At 44.3% G+C, this 21,177-nt stretch overlaps 1 protein-coding gene across 11 annotated transcripts in view; it reads left to right on the plus strand.

Annotated features, from left to right (window-relative positions):
* ACTN1 (actinin alpha 1) overlaps positions 1 to 19,417 on the plus strand; it is a 119,254-nt gene extending 99,837 nt beyond the window's left edge. For 7 of the 11 annotated variants that reach the window (XM_066632478.1, XM_066632486.1, XM_066632547.1 and 4 more), the window contains 7 exons: positions 754 to 936; positions 1,534 to 1,668; positions 8,492 to 8,671; positions 10,139 to 10,285; positions 13,165 to 13,245; positions 15,902 to 16,060; positions 17,670 to 19,417. In XM_066632478.1, the coding sequence (XP_066488575.1) occupies positions 754 to 936; positions 1,534 to 1,668; positions 8,492 to 8,671; positions 10,139 to 10,285; positions 13,165 to 13,245; positions 15,902 to 16,060; positions 17,670 to 17,828 (1,044 nt within the window). In that variant the 3' untranslated portion in view covers positions 17,829 to 19,417. Of the gene's footprint in view, positions 1 to 753; positions 937 to 1,533; positions 1,669 to 8,491; positions 8,672 to 10,138; positions 10,286 to 13,164; positions 13,246 to 13,771; positions 13,838 to 15,901; positions 16,061 to 17,669 lie in introns of all 11 variants that reach the window. The other 4 variants (XM_066632496.1, XM_066632505.1, XM_066632563.1 and 1 more) reach the window with 3 other exon arrangements.
* The last annotated feature ends 1,760 nt before the right edge of the window (positions 19,418 to 21,177 follow it).

The following is a 21,177-nucleotide window of genomic DNA, read 5'->3' on the forward strand; positions in this document are numbered from 1 at the left end:
GAGGAGGCATTACGGGGAGGGTGGAGAGAGGGTGGGTGGGAGGTGTGATGGGGAGGGAGTGGGGAGACAGGAGGCGGATGTGGTGGAGCTGAGCTCCACCGGATCCTAACCGTTTGTGTAGGGCTTGGCGCCCTACATGAATGCCTTTACTTTACTGCCGACCTTTTGGTTGGTGGTAAAGTGAATAGCCCCATTGAGGGGCTGTTCCCTTACCTGGGAGAAGGGGACAGAAGTCCCCTTCTCCCGAGGCGCCACCCGCAGCAGGCTGAGGTGCGCAAGATGCAGCTGGAGCCGTTCTTGGCACCGCTGCAGCCGCGCACCCCAGGCAGCTCAGGATTGGGCTGTTAGTTATCATATTAATTAATTGGCACCATTTACAGGTTCCCTACTGCAACAATAGCAGCTATACGAAGGGGCTTTTAGATGAAATAGCAGCACAAAGGGTACATGCACACCTCCTCCTTGTGCACTGCAGTCATGAACCTAATGCCGCCGCCGCCACCCCACACAGCTGCCATAACCCATTTCTGCCCAGCCCACAGGTGTACATATTTTATCCCTGTTGCGTATATGCAACATTGGGCAGAAATGGCTTAAAAGGCCCAAGCTGCAGTTCATGTTTATTTTCCCACATAATTAGGCCCATAACATTACAGGCTCAGATTTCCTGTGAAGCACTGGGGGTATGTTTTGTAATAGCTGAATCTTTTTTTTTTTTTTTTAAATCCTGCTCATGCTATCTGTTGTTTTCAGGGATTGACCACAGCCCATGAACAGTTCAAAGCGACCTTGCCAGATGCTGACAAGGAGCGACAGGCCATCTTGGGAATCCATAATGAAGTGTCAAAAATTGTTCAAACCTACCATGTCAACATGGCAGGAACCAACCCCTACACCACCATCACCCCACAGGAAATCAATGGCAAATGGGACCGCGTAAGTTGCTTTCAGGACTTGTGATTATTCCTCTGCCCAGGCATATTTATGAAGGAGTAAGTCCCACTGAGGTCAGGGAGTCTTGCTCCCAAGGAAGTGTGCATAGGGTTGCAGTGTTGCTATATCAAGAGCAGAAACCATTTCTTCATACCTCTTTTGGAAGTGCTGGGAATTTTATCTTTGTGGCCCTTTGGTTGCTCTCTTGAAGCTATTAGTGTTGCATTCAGTGGTATAGCTAAGGCATCTGGCACTCGGGGGCTCAGAAATTTTATCAACAACCACCCCCACCCCGTGCCAGAAGTGCCTTTTGTAGGCCTTAGGATACCAAGACATGGTATCTGGGGCAATGTACCCCTCTGCCCTCCTTAGCTACGCCACTGGTTACATCTCTCCTGATATTAAATGTGGCAGTTTTATTTTTCTTTCTGGACATTAATCCACTTATAATGAGATCCCTGATTTAATATAATTCCTATGCAGAAAGGTCTTTTATTTTCGATTAACAGTACACTCAAGTGTACTTCACCCACTTCAGGGCACTTCAGGGTTTACACAGCATTCCATTAAATGTCCTAAGTTTTGATGTTTTTGCTAAAGGTGAGACAACTCGTTCCCAGGAGGGATCAGGCCCTGATGGAAGAACATGCGCGCCAGCAGCATAATGAGAGACTTCGCAAGCAGTTTGGGGCTCAAGCTAATGTGATTGGGCCCTGGATCCAAACCAAGATGGAGGTAAAAACTTGCTAACACTTCACCTACCCATGTTCAGTTTCAGTGGAATGAACAGCATCCTCATTGTACACTGTCCTTTTGTGCTTGCTGGAACAACAAGAGAGAAGGTCCTGATGACTACCTGCTCTCTTACTCGTCTTTAAAGCTGATGAATTCTATATAGAGGGCTTGTTTAAGGTACTCAATAGCCAGCATCTGAACATTTCTTTAAGTCACTTCCCTTAAAAATAAAATAGTTGTTGGCAACCTTCAGTCTCGAAAGACTATGGTATCGCGCTCAGGATGGTGGTTCTGGCACAGCGTCTAGTGTGGCTGAAAAGGCCGATTTGGGAGTGACAATCCCTTCCACACTGGGAGCAAGTGTAGTGTGTCCCTGGTCTGTCTCTCTGGCTATGGGCCTTCCTTCTTTGCCTCTTTGCCTCAGACTGTTGGCAAAGTGTCTCTTCAAACTGGGAAAGGCCATGCTGCACAGCCTGCCTCCAAGCGGGCTGCTCAGAGGTCAGGGTTTCCCACCTGTTGAGGTCCACGCCTAAGGCCTTCAGATCCCTCTTGTAGATGTCCCTGTATCGCAGCTGTGGTCTACCTGTAGGGCGCTTTCCTTGTACAATTTCTCCATAGAGGAGATCCTTTGGGATCCGGCCATCATCCATTCTCACAACATGACCAAGCCAACGCAGGCGTCTCTGTTTCAGCAGTGCATACATGCTAGGGATTCCAGCTCATTCCAGGACTGTATTGTTTGGAAATTTGTCCTGCCAGGTGATGCCGAGGATGTGTTGGAGGCAGCGCATGTGGAATGCGTTCAGTTTCCTCTCCTGTTGTGAGCGAAGAGTCCATGACTCCCTGCAGTACAGAAGTGTACTCAGGATGCAAGCTCTGTAGACTTGGATCTTGGTATGTTCCGTCATCTTCTTGTTGGACCAGACTCTCTTTGTGAGTCTGGAAAACGTGGTAGCTGCTTTACCGATGCGTTTGTTTAGCTCGGTATCGAGAGAAAGAGTGTCGGAGATCATTGAGCCAAGGTACACAAAGTCATGGACAACCTCCAGTTCATGCTCAGAGATTGTAATGCAGGGAGGTGAGTCCACATCCTGAACCATGACCTGTGTTTTCTTCAGGCTGATTGTCAGTCCAAAATCTTGGCAGGCCTTGCTAAAACAATCCATGAGCTGCTGGAGATCTTTGGCAGAGTGGGTAGTGACAGCTGCATCATCGGCAAAGAGGAATTCACGCAGGCATTTCAGCTGAACTTTGGACTTTGCTCTCAGTCTGGAGAGGTTGAAGAGCTTTCCATCTGATCTGGTCCGGAGATAGATGCCTTCTGTTGCAGTTCCAAAGGCATGCTTCAGCAGGACAGTGAAGAAAATCCCAAACAAGGTTGGCGCAAGAACACAGCCCTGCTTCACTCCGCTTCAGATGTCAAAGGGGTCTGATGTGGAGCCATCGAAGACAACAGTGCCTTTCATGTCCTTGTGGAAAGATCTGATGATGCTGAGGAGCCTGGGTGGACATCCAATCTTGGGGAGAATCTTGAAGAGGCCATCCCTGCTGACCAGGTCGAAAGCCTTTGTGAGATCTATGAAGGCTCTAAAGAGTGGCTGTCGTTGTTCCCTGCATTTCTCCTGCAGTTGTCTAAGGGAGAATACCATATCAGTGGTGGACCTGTTGGCTCGGAATCCGCACTGCGATTCTGGATAGACGCTCTCTGCAAGTACCTGGAGCCTCTTTAGTGCAACTCGGGCAAATAGCTTTCCTACTACGCTAAGGAGAGAGATGCCGCGGTAGTTGTTGCAGTCACCCCTGTCGCCTTTGTTCTTGTACAGCGTGATGATGTTTGCATCCCTCATGTCTTGAGGTACTCCACCTTCTCTCCAGCAAAGACAGAGGATTTCATGCAGCTCAGTGACGATGATCTCTTTGCAGCACTTTAGGACTTCAGCAGGGATGCTGTCTTTTCCTGGTGCCTTGCCAAAGGCAAGGGAGTCCAGGGCCACGTGAAGTTCTTCTAGGGTTGGTTCACTGTCAAGCTCCTCCAGCACAGGCAGGCACTCAATGTTGTTCAGCGCTTCTTCGGTGACTACATTTTCTCTGGAATATAGTTCAGAGTAGTGCTGCACCCAGCGTTCCATCTGCTGCGCCCAATCCTGGATGACCTCGCCTGTTGCAGACTTCAGAGGGGCAATTTTCTTCTGTGTTGGACCTAGGGCCTGCTTGATACCTTCATATATCCCCTTGATGTTGCCCGTGTCAGCTGCTATCTGTATCTCGGAACAGAGCTGGAGCCAGTAGTCGTTAGCACATCTCCTGGCAGCCTGCTGGACTTTGCTGCAAGCAGCTCGGAGGACCTGCAGGTTGCGCTCGCTGGGATAGGCCTTGTATGCTGCTTGAGCTCTCCTCTTTTCCTCAATGACTGGTGTCAACTCCTCAGAGTGGGCTTCAGTCTGCCATCTTGTTGGTCTTCTTGCCAAATATGGACAAGGCGGTGTTGTAAACGGAATCCTTGAAATGTTCCCATCTGTTGGATGCGTTTGCATCGGCTGGGCCTGGAAGAGATTCCTCAAGTGCTCGTGCAAATTCCTCCACTTTCCTCTGATCCCGGATCTTGCTGGTATCAGTGCAAGGTCTTCCTTCCTTTTTCGTGTGATACAGTCACTTTGCTTGCAGTTTCACTCTGCTGCACACCAGGGAGTGGTCAGTGTCGCAGGCAGCACCGTGATAACTGCGTGTGATCTTGATGCTGGGAAGGCTGGAGCGTCTGGAGAGAATCAGGTCGAGCTGGTGCCAGTGCTTTGATCTTGGGTGTCTCCAAGAGACTCTATGTTGGGGCTTCGTGTTGAAGAACGTGTTGCTGACACAGAGACCGTGATGACAGCAAAATTCTAGCAGGCGTTGGCCATTTTCATTCATCTTCCCAGTGCCGAACTGACCTAAGCAAGTGGGCCACGAACTGTGATCAGCACCAACTCTAGCATTGAAATCGCCGAGGATGAACAATAGCTCTTTTACAGGGATCTTCTTGATAGTGGTGGCCAGGTCATCGTAGAATTTGTCTTTGGCTTCTGCTGGAGACGACAGAGTCGGTGCATAAGCACTGATGAGAGTGACAGGTCCTGCTGATGACTGGAGCTGCAGGGACAAAATTCTTTCACTTCCCACAGTAGGTGGGATGATGGATTCCAGCAGGGTATTTCTGACCGCGAAGCCAACGCCTGGTTTCGTTTGGTGGTTTTCCCTGCCAGAAAAATGAGAAATTTCTCTCCTTGACAGATCCAGAATCTGGCAGCCTTGTCTCTTGAAGGACGACGATGTCCATCTGCAGTCTGCTCAGCTCCATGTCGATGACAGCTGTTTTGCGTGCATCGTCTATTTCTTGCAGGTCATCAGAGAAGCCAGGTGTCATTGTCCTTACGTTCCAGGTGCCCAGTTTTAGGGCAGGAGTTTTCTGTTTTCTGTTGCATGGTGCAGAGTTGTCGATCCGCTTGTCGGTTTTCACCCTAAACCCCATGCACCCCATGAGGTTAACGGACCGTGGCGAGGCAACACCTTACTGGCTGGGGACTGCCCAGCTTATGGCAGGCAGTAGCTGTCCAATGAGATGCAATGATCTCTCCCACCGTTGGAAGCAGCCCCTGGCGTCACGCTCTACGCCAATCGAGCGAAGACTTATAACCGGTAAACTGCTGCTTCCCGTGTTGTGCCAACGCCGTATGGCGAAGTTGGAGTGTCCTCTCCAGTGCGCGAAGCCTGGGAAAGAAGGTATGGAGGATATGTTGTTACCTATGCAGCAAATCCCCCCTCTCCACATTGCTGGAATGGTCCAATGGAAAGGCAGAAGCCAATACGGTTGGTTCCAGCGGCGTCGCAGGAGTTGCCAGAACGTGACTGTGTTCAGCCATGAACTGCCTCAGGGACTCTGGCTCCGGATTTTGCCTCAAGTTGACTCCTGAAGCCTTTCCCATAACTGGATGTAGCCACAAGGCAGTGGAGGTTTGGGATCAGAGTTTTCCTTCTCTCAGATGAGCTGCCTTCCCAGGCTAACGAGTCCCATCTACCCGGTGGCTGTTCAGTCGCCTCTTACGACAAGTACAGCCAAACTGAGGGCCTGTTCTTATCCCCGGCCCCTGGGGGATGACGCAGGAGTGGAGGGGCAGAAAGGAAGATTGTGGAAGCAGGGATGGGGCTAATGGATGATTGCAGAGAGAGAGGAAGCAGGGATGGGGCTAATAAAAAATAAAATAACATTCTGCATAACATAAGAACATAAGAATAGCCCCGCTGGATCAGGCCAAGGGCCCATCTAGTCCAGCTTCCTGTATCTCACAGTGGCCCACCAAACGCCTGAGGGAGCTCACACAACAACAGACACAACCTGTGGCCTGGTGTCCTCCCCTGCATCTGGCAATTGGAGGCAGCTTGCCTCTAAAACCAAGAGCTTGCACATACCTACTATGACTTGTAACCCGTAATGAACTTTTCCTCCAGAAATTTGTCCAATCCCCTCTTAAACGCATCCAGGCAAGATGCCATAACTATTCTTGTGGCAAAGACTTCCACAAACTAATTACACGCTGGGTAAAGAAATATTTTCTTCTATCTGTTCTAACTCTCCCAACACTCAATTTTTGTGGATGTCCCCTGGTTCTGGTGTTTTGTGAGAGGGAAAAGAGTGTCTATCTACTCTGTTCATCCCCTGCATGATTTTGTATGTCTCAATCATGTACCCCCTCAGGCGCCTCTTTCTAGACTGAACAGGCCCAAACGCTGTAGCCTTTCGTCATAGGGAAGGTGCCCCAGCCAGTAATCATTTTGGTTGCTCTCTTCTGCACCTTTTCCATCTCCACTATTTTAACCATTTTTGCTTGACAACCATTGTCAACCAATGTTCCAGGATGCTTCCTGTAATAAAATAATCTCACTAAATTTACTGAATGTATTTTAGAGACTACACCATCATTATGAATTCCCTTCCTATATGAGCATATTATTATTATTATTATTATTATTATTATTATTATTATTATTATTATTATTATTATTATTATTATGAAGAAGAAGAAGAAGAAGAAGAAGAAGAAGAAGAAGAAGAATACTTATAAACTGTTTTTCAACAAAAAGTAATTTACAAAGTGGTTTGTGTAGCTAAGGGCGCAATCTTATCCCCTTATGTCAGTGCTTTCCAGCACTGACATAAGGGCAATGCAGCTCTGAGGTAAGGGAACAAACATTCCCTTACTTTGAGGAGACCTCCGTGAGTGACACCCAACTGCATGATGCAGCACATGTCCCATTGGCACCGCTATGCCAGTGCTGGAAAGCACTGATATAAGGGGTTAGGATTGCTCCCTAAATAAATAAATGTTCCCCTGTCCTGACAGTGTTTGCCATCTGAAAAAGAGGCAAAAAGATACCCCAGCAACAGCCACTGAAAAGGCAACATGCTGGGGTAAAGATGGACGATTGTTGTCCTCTGCTAAATACTGTATAAGAGGACGCCATTTCAATTGGAGTCGACCATGGGCTTGCTCAAGCCCACCGACCTCCGTCTCTGCATCAGAGTAAGAAAGTAAAAAGTGAACTTTCTCTAGGTGATATGGAGTCTCCCAGTTCACTTGCTGACTTCTACTTACAGTAAGGGGAGCAGAGAGAAACACTTGAGCTCAAGGCAGGTTGCAATCTCTCACCCCAACTAGAATCCCAGGGATGAAATGGCACCTGAACAGGCCTTTAAATTGCACCTGTTGTAAGTGGTAAGAGATGGATAGAAAGCAAAGGAGTTGCTCGAAGACCTCATTTCCTTTACAAAAAGAGTAGCATTGATGACATTCAAACTTGGTATGAAAAGTTTGTTTGAGGGCTGTTGAAAATGAACGTTTTAGGGCTACTCATTGATTATATACTTAAGTGCAGAGGCAGATCCAAGGAGGTGACATGGGTGTGTGGCTCTCCAAAACTGGTGCTTCAGCAGGGAAGGATGCCCTCTGGGATGGGGAGCAAAGTCAGGTTTAGGGGAATGCCCACTGGGCAAGGCATCAGTGGCAAGATTGCTCCTGGCCGGGAGCCCAGGTCTACCTGCCTGGAAGAGGTGGCTCCAGAGGGCAGAGTGAGAATGGGAGCCCAGGTCTACACAGCAAATAGATCTGAGCTCCAAGTCCAGGCGGGAGCCCAGGTATACCCACTGGATATAACTTGGTGGGTATACCTGGGCTCTGGAGTTAAGGTAGCACTCATGGGCCCCCCCAAACACAAGCACTGCATCCACCCCTATTTAAGTAGGTACATGTTCCAGACTTGTTACATTTGATTCACTTACAGATTAGTTGTGAAACATGTACACGACTATTGACTAGAGCTCTGCACCACATGTACTTATATTGCACATGCAATATTTACTGGACAAGGTGGATACATGCAGGGAAAGCTGTAGCCAATTGTAGAGCATGTATAGAGCATAGAACGATATGTTGCCAGTTTGCGTGATATAGTTTTAATGGGAACACGATGCAAGTCTGTAAAGTGTCGCCACTATGCATAGCACAAATGCAGAGCAGACTGGGCAGAAAAGGAAATAAAGATGTATCCCAGAAGCCAGCATAACACAGTTGGAAAAGTCTTCAGCCAGCATTCACTGTTTAAACAGTGCTGCAATGAACGATGCCAGTTCTGTTTATCTCATCTCTAAAAAGCCTGTAAGCAAAGCTCTGCTCTCTTGAGATTACAAGGCCTGTGGTTAAAGCATTTTAGCCCATTTGGGGAACAGTTGCGGGCAAATCGGTACATGTTGAAACTTGTCACTCATCCACACATTTCCTTTGGGTTTGTACAGGAGATTGGCCGCATCTCCATAGAGATGCATGGGACTCTGGAGGACCAGCTCAATCACCTGCGGCAGTATGAAAAGAGCATTGTGAACTACAAACCAAAGATTGATCAGCTGGAGGGCGATCACCAACAGATTCAGGAGGCACTCATCTTTGACAACAAGCACACCAATTACTCCATGGAGGTAAAGGCCCTGGGAAGTCTGTGGAAGTGTTGCACAGACATGCAAGGAAGCAGGGCCAGCTTCAGTCCTTGAAGATGAACTTGTGCATACCATCCAGCCCTGTTCTAAAGCTCTTGGCAAAACTAAAGTTGAGAAAAGGGTGACAAAGCATAGCCCTGGGTAGCTATTATCACTGTGTACGTATAGTGAGGTGCACTATTTCTCACCGGTGCTGTAGGCAAATGGCAGATAGAAATACTGATTTAAAGTTCAGTAACACAGTCTGGAAAACTCATCTAATTCCCCCTAGCTTGAGGCCCATGCTTTGCAGCCAATATATAAATTATGACCACGCTGCAGTCATGTTGTAAATTGCACGAAATACTCTCCATATCAACTAGATTGCTGGTCATTAAGCCACACCAGATGTTTTCTGCAAGATTCCAGTGGGCATCATGCTAAGAAAAGCCCTCTTATTTTTAGGAACAGGGTTTTTTTTTTATTCTGTGGGTGAATGAATAACATGAGATAATTAAATAGGTTTGTTTGGGGGAGGGGGGAATACATAGATCAGTCTTATGGGACTGCATTTTTCCAAATCAGCCTACTGGGCTCCCAAGGTATGCACAGGGGTTCCTGCTCTTTAGCTCACCACTGATGGAAATATAGCTGGCAGGGCTTTTTCAGTGGTGACCCCATTATTGTGGAACTCCCTTCCCAGAGACATTCATACAGCTCCTACGCTTAAGTTTTTAGGAAGAAGCTGAAATTGTTTTTATTTGGCAAGGCCTTCCTGACTCTAATTACTTATTGGTTTTAGTGTTACTTAGTACAGTGGGCCCTTAGTATCTGTGGGGATCCATTCCTGGACCCCCCTTGATAACAATTTCCGCAGATAATTGAATCTGCAAGGAGGGCCTCAAGGACCTCCCAAACTCGACCAAAAGTGTCTTCTGGTCATGTTTGGGAGGCATTTTGAGGCCTAGGAAAGCAGTGTGCAGCCTTCCCAGACCTCATAAGACCTCCGAGACATGTCAGGAAGGCGCTTGCAGTTTTTGCTGAAAACCAGAGGTGCCTTCTAGAGGTCTTCTGAGGCCAAGGGAGGCTGCGCTCAGCCTCCCCGGGTCTCAGAACACCTCCCAGATGTAACTAGAAGATTCTTCCAGTTGCATCTGGGAGGTCCTTGAGGCCCTCCATATATGGGGTCGGCATTTGCGTTGAGTCAAATCCTCAGGTACTGAACCCATGAGTAAGGAGGGCTCACTGTATTTATAGCTATTGCATTAATTATGTGTCTACAATTTTTGTTTTTTTCATTAATGTTTGTAAATTGCTTTTGTCTCTTGGAAAAGTGTCCTAAAAATTAAGTAAACAAATACATAATTCATGTCTAAATAAGAACATGATCTAGGGTCATGTGACTGCATTTGAAAGAAAAGTATTTCAAGACCACTTAAAAAAATTATTTTACTTTTTTTTCTCCTTCAGCACATCAGAGTGGGCTGGGAGCAGCTCCTTACAACAACTGCTAGAACCATCAATGAAGTGGAAAATCAGATCTTAACACGGGATGCCAAAGGAATCAGCCAGGAACAGATGAATGAATTCCGTGCCTCCTTCAATCACTTTGACAGGGTAAAGGGGGGATTGACAATCCTTGTAGCTCAAGGACTGAAAGCTATGCAGGACCATGGACTGACCAGAAACAAAGCCGTGGTTTTATTTTATTTTTTTCAAAATGAAGTTTATTTTTTTTAAAAATTGGTTTGTTTTTAACAAGAAAATATTTAGGGAACCTGAAAGACAAGCTTTGGACATCTTAGCTCACAGGTTCTCAGAACTTGGGCATGCAGAGCAATCCTGTACATGTCTACTCAGAGGTAAATTCCACTGAGTTCAATGTGACTTATTCCCAAGTGACCAGTGTTTAGGAGTGTAGTCTAAGGACCCAATCCTATCCAATTTTCCAGTGCTTGTGCAGGTGTGCCAGTGGGGTGTGTGCTGCATCCTGTCATGGAGGGGCAAACACTGGGGCATTCTCAAGGAATGGGAACATGTGTTCCCTTACCACAGGGTTGCATCACGGCTGCACCGAAGCTGGAAAGTTGGATAGGATTGGGCCCTAAAGCTGCCATATTATTGTTGTTGTTATAATATAATGCTGCTTTACTTCTGAGTAAATATGCATAGGATTTCGCTGTCAGTGAGCTTTCCTAAATTAAGAAAATGAATTGACTGGATTAGGACTAAATTGTCCTCTCTGAGAGTAGTATTTATTTTATTTAGGACACAATCATGCGTTTTTAATCATTTGTGCATTGATATGCTACTCTGTAGCAAAACTCTCCTACATTATCCCTAAAATTATCTTTAGAATACCTATTTGTTGAGTCTTCTCAACCTAAGATGTGCTACATGTTCATATGCAAAGAACTGTTTTTTTTCTGAAATTCATCATGTGGGTGTAAAATATTTTTGCTGAAAAATATTTTTGCATTTTCGACATGTGACAGGCAACCTCTTCAAGCTTCCACGCTATGCAGTTACTATATGTCCTTCTATGGCCAGAGAGGTCCTGTTTTGCTACCAGCAAGCAGCCATGTCTGGGATTAAGTCACAACCTCTGTCCATTAACTCTGACCACACCTCCCATGCTTCACATTCTTCCCCACTGATGGTTCATGAGGTTTTGCCATAAAATAGAAAGAGGGTAACTTTGCATCTGTAGCGTAGCTAGAGGGGGTGCAAAGCACTAAGTTTTGCAGGGAGTCTCACTGTGCCATGCAAACCACCCCTCCCCTTTGGAGCCATTCCAGGCAGTGGGAGCAAAATGGAGGCGTACACCTCTGTTTTGCTCCCACTGCCTGGATTGGCTCTGAAGGGGAGGGGGAGGGGTCGCTTGCACGGTGCAGTGAGGTTCCCTGCAAAACTTAGTGCTTTGCACCCTTTCTAGCTATGCTACTGCTTGCATAGTACAAAGTCCTACCCCAAGCTATTGAAATCAGATGAAACCTGTTTAGCAACTGGAATGGCTGCAGAGACTGTATGAGCTATGTATGCAGCTTTTGTGCTCCACTGATTCCTCTGTCGCTCCGGCATCTTAATGTAGCCTACATTCACCATGTGGCCTACTTCTCAATTTAGAAGGAATGGATAGGTAGCAAGTTAATGTATCCCGTCTCTTGACGTGTGTTCTTGTGTGTTCTTAAGTTAACGGAGTTCTGAACTACAAGCCAAAAATTGATCAGCAGATGAAGATCACCAGTAGATTCAGGAAGCACTATTCTGTTGAAAATAAAGGTTCAGTTTCCAATGCAGAGAGCTTCAAGCAGCAGTTTATCCGAGTTTGGTTGCATACATAAATTTCTGAACTTAAAATGACTGCATTTGGCTGAGACCTAGTAATTATAAATACATGAACCAACATGTTCTTGTTGTAAATCTGTGACTTTTCAAGAATGTGGCATCTATTCCAAAGTCAGAAACTGTCAACGGCAATACTGCCAACTAATTCATCTGCTGTGTAAAAATAATCTGAAGCAAGGATATTTATTTTTGCTGTGATTACAAAGTTTTGTTTTTTTCAAATACGTCCATTTCCCTGCAGTCTGGGTTACTGAGTAACAACCCAATCCTGAGCTGCCCGGGGGAGCCAAGAATGGCCGCCACCGCATCCTGCACGCTCTGGGCAGCCACTGGTGGCTCCTTGGGAGAAGGGGACTTTCGTCCCCTTCCCCTGGATAAAAGGAGTAGCCCTGCAATGGGGCTACTCGATTCACCACCAACCCAAAAGTTGGCGGTGAATCAAAAGCCCCCATGTTGGGGAGTAAGCTCCAATAGTCCTGCCTCCCTCCCTCCCCTCTCTCTCCCCCCAGCATGCCTCCTCCCTGTCCTCTTCCCACCTACCCCCTTCCCGGAACGCCTCCCCCATGCCTCCACTTACCTCTCTGATGCTCGGTGGCCCGTACGACCACTGAGAGGCAGCCCAGCACTGGCCAGTGCTGGGCTACCACTGGTGCTCACCTGGTATTAGGGCCTGCAAACATGCCTTATGGCATGTTTGCAAGAGTGCACGCCAGCAGTAAGCCAGAGTGCAGTGTTCTGGATTGGGCCCTAAATGCAGTACTCTTGGCACCACTGAAGAAAATATAATTGACTAAGGGGGGGTGCCAGAAGAAATGCAGGCTTCAGAGCTTGCAGTTAGCGATAGCTGATTTAGTAATATTTGTCTAATCACAGCCATGTTCTTGTGAGAAAGAAGTGCATTTTAGAAAAAGCATTAGCACAATCTAAAATGTCGGCATAGTATCTAACTTTGTGCACTTTTTATTTTTCTTCTTTGTCTTTCGCTGCATGACATTCCCCCCCCCGCCCCCGTATCTCTTGTCACCTACTGCATGGTGCACCTACTCTTTCTTCACCAACCCTTGCCCTTCTTATTGTCATCATTTTTCATGCACCACTTGGCCCTCCTGGCACTGCATGTCCTGCTGCCTGGCGCACTGTACCACCAGGACCACTCCGGCACACTTGGCCCTGAGGAATTCAAAGCCTGCCTCATCAGCTTGGGTTACGATATTGGAAACGATGCACAGGTACTGAATGCTAGTGGGGAACACAGCCAGATATTGAACGATGAGGAAATAATCTATTTCTCCCTCTCTCTTTTTGTTTTGTTTTCATCTATCCGTTGTCAATGTTTTTATCCTGTATTTTATTTTACATATTTCCATGTACTCCTGTATGTTTTCTTCACAATTGCATTCTTTATTCATTTTCATATCTGCTTTGTGAAACAATTCTTTTGCTCTCTGTTAAAAATCTGTCTGCCTGGACCCCTAAACTTTCTTGATTTTCTGTCTCCATTTTCATTCTTCTTCGTATCTCCATTATTTTTTTCTTCTTGAAACTTTCATTTCCATCTTCATCCTCAATGAAACATACTCTTCTGTTGTTTTCTCAAATCATATTGATGCTTTGTTTCATTGTTGCAATATATCTCATCTTCCACTCCTCCTTCCTGCAAATCCATTCTTTGTAACTCCTTTCCATGAGTGCATCTCTTCTTGGGTGGCTTTCCATCCCCCCGCCTTGTCTTCTTCCTTTCGTTGCTCATTGTAGAAGAAGACTGGAATGATGGACGCTGAAGATTTCCGCACCTGCCTTATCTCCATTGGTTACAATATGGTAATGTAGAGGCATCTAACACTTTTGTGTACAGTGGTAGTTATCTGGTGCATCAAGGTAAAGCTCTATTTGTCCCACAACAAAATGTCTAATAGTTTAAAATCTTTTTATCACCCTTGTATCTGAAAGGGAAATAATGGCATGCTGATTTGCAAATTGAATTGACTTAAAAAACAAAGGTCCAAATCCTAACCAACTTTCCAGCACTGATATAGCTGTGCCAATGGGCTGCACGCTACATCCTTAGTTGGGTGGCAGTTCCAGAAGCTTCCTAAAGGAGTGTTTGTTCCCTTATCTCTGAGCTGCATTGCCCTTACCTTGGTGCTGGAATGTTGGTCAGGATTGCACCCAAATTCTGTTTTGATCGTCTGTTGCTTTTGCAATTTATTTATTTATTTATCCGTCCAAATGTTTGTAGCCTGCCTTTCTTCCTAAAGAGGTCCCCAAGGCAACTTACAACACTTCCAAAGTACGACAGTAATAAAACTCTCAGGTCAGTTCTGGTCTTCACAGACGCCAGTATTACAAGCTGTCCTTGCCTGAGCACATTTTTCAGGACACACAGATCTCAAGCTGTCCCTGGGTGGTAGGAGATAGGCCTTCCCAACAGTCCAGTAGTTTGCATATTTCTGTTTCAGTGGAGTTGGATAAGCTGCCTTGAATATCACTTTTGGAAGAAAAGCAGCATAGAAAAGTTTAAATTGACTATTTTCAACCTTTTTCATCTCATGGCACACTGACAAGGGGCTAAAATTTTCAGGGCACACTGTCACTTTTTTGACAATTGACCATTTTGACTGTGCTGTCGATGGGAGGCCTCACATCCCCAACAGCCCTACTAATAAAATACCCAAAATCCTGCAGCACACCTGTGGACCATTTGCAGCACACCAGTTAAAAAGCACTGGTTTAAATAAATATATTAATTCACTACACTGGATGTAATATCTGGAAGAAGAACCTCATTTTCACAGATAGTGAGCACTGCATTTTGAATGCTGGGAAAATGAGATATATTTATATCAGAAGTGAAATCTGGAGAGAAGTTGTGTGGACTTGACAGAGCAAATCAGTAACAAATTCATAATTATTGTGTAAAACACACATGCACATCTGTTCATGGAATAAGTAACAGAATATCATCCTAGTTGATTGTGGGGTAAGTTAATAATTTAAGGAAGGAGGCGTGCAATAAAAAGGTACCCATGGCAATGAGGAATAGAGCAGAATGGGTACTGAGAAATTTTGGACCAGGTTTGGAAGGGGGCAAAGGCAACAAAACACTTCCCGAGATATGGTGATGTTGTAGAATGTTCTAACAGTAGTGTAGCTAGAGGATGTGCAAAGATGCCTCTGTCTTAGAACAGCTGGACCTGGAATGGCTCTGAAGGGAAGGGGAGGGGCTGCTTGCACACCAGGGTGAGGCCCAGTGCAAGTGCTACACTACTGCATTCTAGAGAGAAACCTATTAGGAAGTGGCAGAGAGAGGCAAGAAGGAATGAATTGTCTGCTATCCCACAGCTATTTGTATCTTCTGGGTACTGAAATTATTACGGCATAGCCTAATGGAGCTACATTTGAGAGAGCACCTATAGACGTGTGTGTGACTTTTGGCGAGATAGAGAGTCAAGGTACAGAGAGGATTGAATGTGGAATGTCAATTAGGAGAAACCCTTTTGCATGTTTTTGTAATCTTACACTAAAACAAAAAAAGTTTATAGCGGATAAGTTTTTAGGAACAAAGTAACAGGAATATTTAAGAAAGCGTAGCATTTGATCAGTCGTGAAATATATCTGTACCTGAAGCGTTTCTACCTTTAGCTTTCATTTGTTTCTATCTTATCATGATGTAGGGGATAATAACAACAGTCCCCTTGGAATTCAGTGATGTTATTTTGAATCAGCTGTGAAAATACCCTAAGTTTTCTGTTTGTCTTCCTCATCCCGTCAGTTGTGTTCAGATTATTTCAGTCCATTTCTCTTGAACCATAACATGCCCTAAGAAATCTATGTTTATCCTTGCCTATCCTAGTAAGTTGATTTGTTTCTTTTCTCATAATTCAGGGTGAAGCAGAGTTTGCTCGAATCATGAGCATCGTAGATCCCAACCGCATAGGGGTGGTGACATTCCAGGCCTTCATTGACTTCATGTCCCGGGAAACAGCAGATACTGATACAGCTGACCAAGTTATGGCCTCTTTCAAGATCCTGGCTGGAGATAAAGTGAGTTCAAATTTGAATGGGGTTCATACTATCTTGAAGCAAAATGCAACGTGGATTTCAGATTGGCTTGAAGTCATACATAAAGAAACAAAGATTTTAGTAATTTTTAAATTAAAAATTATAGTGGCTGCTCACTATACAGTGAGCTGGATTCATACAAAAATCCAGATATTAGTTGTGAGTGAATCTTTGTGGAATAATTTCATGGAAATCTCTGAGCAACTAGTGTTTTGCCTTTGGTCTGAAATGATGTATCAAGCAAATGCAATGGAATCAGAGGTCTAATATAGACCTTGAATGATTTTATTCTGCATGGTTCCAGTCTTGTGACTGCTTGGAATTCACAGGAGATAGTTTAATGCACTTCAGAAAAGAAGGCTGGCATGGTTCAAAGTATACATTTAACTGAATATCCAAACAGTACAAAGTATCTAACAGCCCAATCTTACCCAGTTCTCCCCCTCACTGGTGCAGCTGTGCCAACAGAGGACATGCTGTATCGGGGGAGGGGAGCAGTCATAAAGGTCTCCTCGGAATGAATGGACTTTTGTTTGCTTACCCCAGGGAAAGCCCCCAGCATTGCCATGGGTCTCCTTGGACTATGCCTGCTGTCTAGCAGATGTAAATCTGAGATGTGTAACAGCAGCAGTAAAAGATAGGGTTAGGATAACTGATTTTACAGGTATAAGCTTGAGGCATGTCACGGCGATGGTAAAGGAGATGGACGGAGTTAGGATATTGGCACACGTGAGTGCCGCGAATACCACCCCTGGTCCGCCTCCCTCCCTGCCCTCCTCTTCACCCAAATTGACCCCCATTCCTCCCCCTCCTCAGCCAGTTTCATCCTTATCTCCACTGCACTTACCTTTGCCAGGCCAACCATGGGCCTTCCATGCTGCCACTGGTTGTGGCATCACACTGAAAAGGGTAGCGTGCTGCCAAAAGCTACTTTAAAACAGTGGAACTATCTTGAATCCCTGTGTGCAAAGCCCAGTTCCCCCATTTAGGGAGATTGGGCAAAAAATAAATTTTTGGCATTTACATACAGCTTAAAATATTAACTGGAATCTAGTAGTAACTTTCACTCTGGTTTCATATAGCTGTATTTTACACATTTTACAAAGCAATGCATTTTGAATATTTTTTAAAAGAGTTTCACAAGTTACATTGGTGTCTAACTTTTTTAGACTGTGAGCCCTATGCGGATAGTGAACCATTTATTCATTTATTTTGCTATGTAAACCATTTTGTGAACTACCCTCGTTGAAAAGCGGTATATAAATATTCCTAAGGCCACTCCTATCCAGCTTTCCAGCACCAATGCAGCCACAATGCAGTCCCAAGATAAGGGAATAAAAGTTTCCTATCTTGAAAGGCCTCCATAACTGTCCCCCCTCCCACTGCAAGATGCAGCACACGCCCAGTTGACCCAGCTGTGTTAGTGCTGTCCAGTTGGATATGATTGGGCCTTTAATAAAACTACAGATTGTCAAAGATTCTGTACCCTACTCAGGAGGCAAAAGAAACAAAAGTGCAGTTCATATTTGTAAAATAGTGTCTGTCTCATTCAGTAAAAACAAAGAAGAAACTTCCTTGTTTTCTCTTGCAGAACTATATCACTGTGGATGAATTGCGACGGGAGCTGCCTCCTGATCAAGCCGAATATTGCATTGCTAGAATGGCACCTTACACTGGGCTGGATTCTGTACCTGGTGCCCTGGACTACATGTCTTTCTCTACAGCTCTCTATGGCGAAAGTGACCTTTAACTACCACCTCTCTATCCACCCACCACACATCCCTTACCCTCTCCCATCCAGGTGCACTTTTCTTTCTGTTTTCAAAGCAGGCTCTGCTCTTTATTTCCCTTCCTGTTTCCACTTCAGATAATAGATCCCATCTGAGGAGGGGGGATAGGGGAGGACGATGTTGGAAACAAACAGTCTGTCATGCCCCTGAAAATAATGGTTGACAAATTATTTTCTGCAAAAAAAAAAAAAGTTACATTCAAACATACATATTTTATTATAGAAAAAAATATTTTTCTCCAAGATTGAAGCATAAATAGACAATTTTAAAGTGTTACACAAGATGTATAAGGGGCTCTTTTCCATGTTGTTCCGACATAAGAAATTGAGTCTAATGTTGCATTCCATCATAACGTGCCCAAGCCCAGCCCCATTTGTTCTGTCAGCTTTTCCCATCTGTCTCTTTTTCCTTATCACATTTGTTTTCAGAGGGGGAGGCACACAAGTGCATGTATTACTGGTTCACTCATTTCATTAAAATATTTGACAATAAAACTTTTTGAAATTGCTGTGTTTTTTAGGGGAAAAAACAATGTACACAGCTCATGTTTTCATATTTAATTAAAATTACAATATACCTACTATGTGTTGTTGCTGAAAGTTGTCTGGTTTCCAAACATGGCACTTGAGAGTTGGCATCTTTGATATTGCTTGACACAGAACATATTAAAAAAAAAATACTTGTGATAACAAATCTAGACTTCATTCTTTTGTCTAGTTAACTTGTTTAATTCTATTTAGCTATACCAGAAAGACTTTCCAAAACACTTTTCAGAATACACTTGGTAGCTTGGGATTTTTTTGTATATTATTCTGATGTTAATGTTTTTATCTGTTTTCTTAAATGCAAGACACCAAAGTGCTTTTTCCCCTTGCTTTGAATTGTATTGATGTTTACATGGTTGGTATTACTGCTTCAAATGAAAATAACCTTATTACAACAGAATGTCATCTTGGACCAAACATTATATGTTCATGTCTTTGGAAATTGCAGCTTTTATTATTATTATTTTTCTAGCAAACAAATAGTTAATAGTTGACTTTACAGTTTAAAAGAAGTGTTAACTAACTGCACATTTTCCTGCATATTTACACAACTGGAAGTCCAACTGAATTCAGTGACACATACTTGGAGGAATATGTGCATAAGGCTGCAGTCCTCTCTATTTTCATGGGAGTAAATCCTTACTTTGGAGTAAACATGCATAGAATTGCACTGTTGGCTGCAATTATGCACATTTTTTAGGAGTCAGTGTGGAGCCCAATCCTATGCGTGCCTGCTTAGATGTACATCCCATTACAGTCCATAGGATTTACTCCCAGGTATGTATGGATAGGATTGCAACCTGAACCGAAGTCTGTGGGACTTATCTTGGAGTAAACATGCATTGGACTGTAAGGCTAATTTAAAAATTCCTCTCATCTAACTTGGACAACCATCCCATTACCACCAACTCCAGTCTTTGGAAGATACAAACTCATTCCCCCCAAAATGTACAAGATTGGCTTAAAAACAATTGTTTTCAAAAACAATAAATTTTGTGTGTTTAGTTTGTCTTGGGCTTTTTCTTCTTGCTTTGGTGTGTGTGTTGGTCTCATGTCCACACCTGTTCCCACAACTATATATACAGGTATACCCTATTTTTAAACACAAAAAAAAATATCTCCAAGTCATCATGAGCAGAAATCTATAGAAAAGGAAGCAGCAAAACTAACACTTAAGAGTTAGCAGCACTATGCTAGTATCTCTTTACAAGACAAAAACAACAACAAAAGCCCTCTAATCTTTGTAGAGAACAAGTGCTTTTCTCCAGTGCCATTCATTCCCCAAGGATGTTTGAGCCTGTGTAGGTGATAGGGATTCTTGTTTCAGTACTATAATTTAACTGTTGTTCCAAGAACAAGATTCCTATTAAAGCAGTAATTTGCAAATTCACATGGGGTACCTATTTTTTTTCCAAGTGTTATCCAATTTTCAGATTCAAGGCTGATTGCTAAAACACTGTGTATCAACTTCATTTATCTTGTATTTACTGTAGTAGTATCACTTTATTTAACTGCAATATTTTTATACTACTAAAGCAGCAATAACACTAATGCAGCTGTAGTGCTGACATCACCAATTTAGCAACACAGTTGTACCTTAGATGCTTCCAACTGATCACTGATGTTCATCTGACAAGAAACTACAGGTTGAGCCTCATGTGGGTTCCATTCCAAGCGCTAACTTGAATGGCAAAAAAGCACACTATACCAAATCAATTAAAAAAAACAAATGGTCTTTGCTCCAGTGATTTAAAAACAGCCTTGCTCACCTTTGGGATATAAGAAGAGTCATTAAGAAGACAATCCATCAATCAGTCATCCTCCAAGAGCTTAAAAAGGAGCCTCACGCAGCCCCTCCCTTCACCAATGCAAAATGATCACCTTTCAGGTGCTCAGGGGGAAGGGAGGGGTCTCCTGGAGAGAGAAGGATTGCTGGATTGTCAGCCAGCTGCCCTCTCTTTCTCTCATTAAGGAGGCTATTGTTAAAGGACTGTTCAGTTTTTTAAACTGATTTTAAAGGGATGCATTTTCCCCCTCTCCAGGGATCAGCACATTCCTTCTCATTTGCAGGGGCCATTCTTGTTGAGTCAAATCCCTGTATAAAAAATCTGTGTATAAATAGGCTGGACCTGTAGTGGTATAAGTCTTCTATCTGTGGGTATCTCCATATATATAATTGCTGGCTTAATGGAAACTTCACCCTTTTCAAGTACTATCTTTGTGTATTTTGAAATCTAAGCATCCGAATGACCCTTTGGAGTGAGCTCTGTTATAGCAACAATTTTTTAAACGTTATTTATCATAAATAACTGAAAAAACTCCACAGTCAGGGAATTAGAGGACAGGTCCTCTCCTGGATTGAGAACTGGTTGGAGGCCAGGAAGCAGAGAGTGGGTGTCAATGGGCAATTTTCACAGTGGAGAGAGGTGAAAAGCGGTGTGCCCCAAGGATCTGTCCTGGGACCGGTGCTTTTCAACCTCTTCATAAATGACCTGGAGACAGGGTTGAGCAGTGAAGTGGCTAAGTTTGCAGACGACACCAAACTTTTCCGAGTGGTAAAGACCAGAAGTGATTGTGAGGAGCTCCAGAAGGATCTCTCCAGACTGGCAGAATGGGCAGCAAAATGGCAGATGCGCTTCAATGTCAGTAAGTGTAAAGTCATGCACATTGGGGCAAAAAATCAAAACTTTCGATATAGGCTGATGGGTTCTGAGCTGTCTGTGACAGATCAGGAGAGAGATCTTGGGGTGGTGGTGGACAGGTC

Source organism: Tiliqua scincoides, chromosome 1 (assembly GCF_035046505.1).
Source record: "Tiliqua scincoides isolate rTilSci1 chromosome 1, rTilSci1.hap2, whole genome shotgun sequence".
Lineage (NCBI taxonomy): Eukaryota > Metazoa > Chordata > Lepidosauria > Squamata > Scincidae > Tiliqua > Tiliqua scincoides.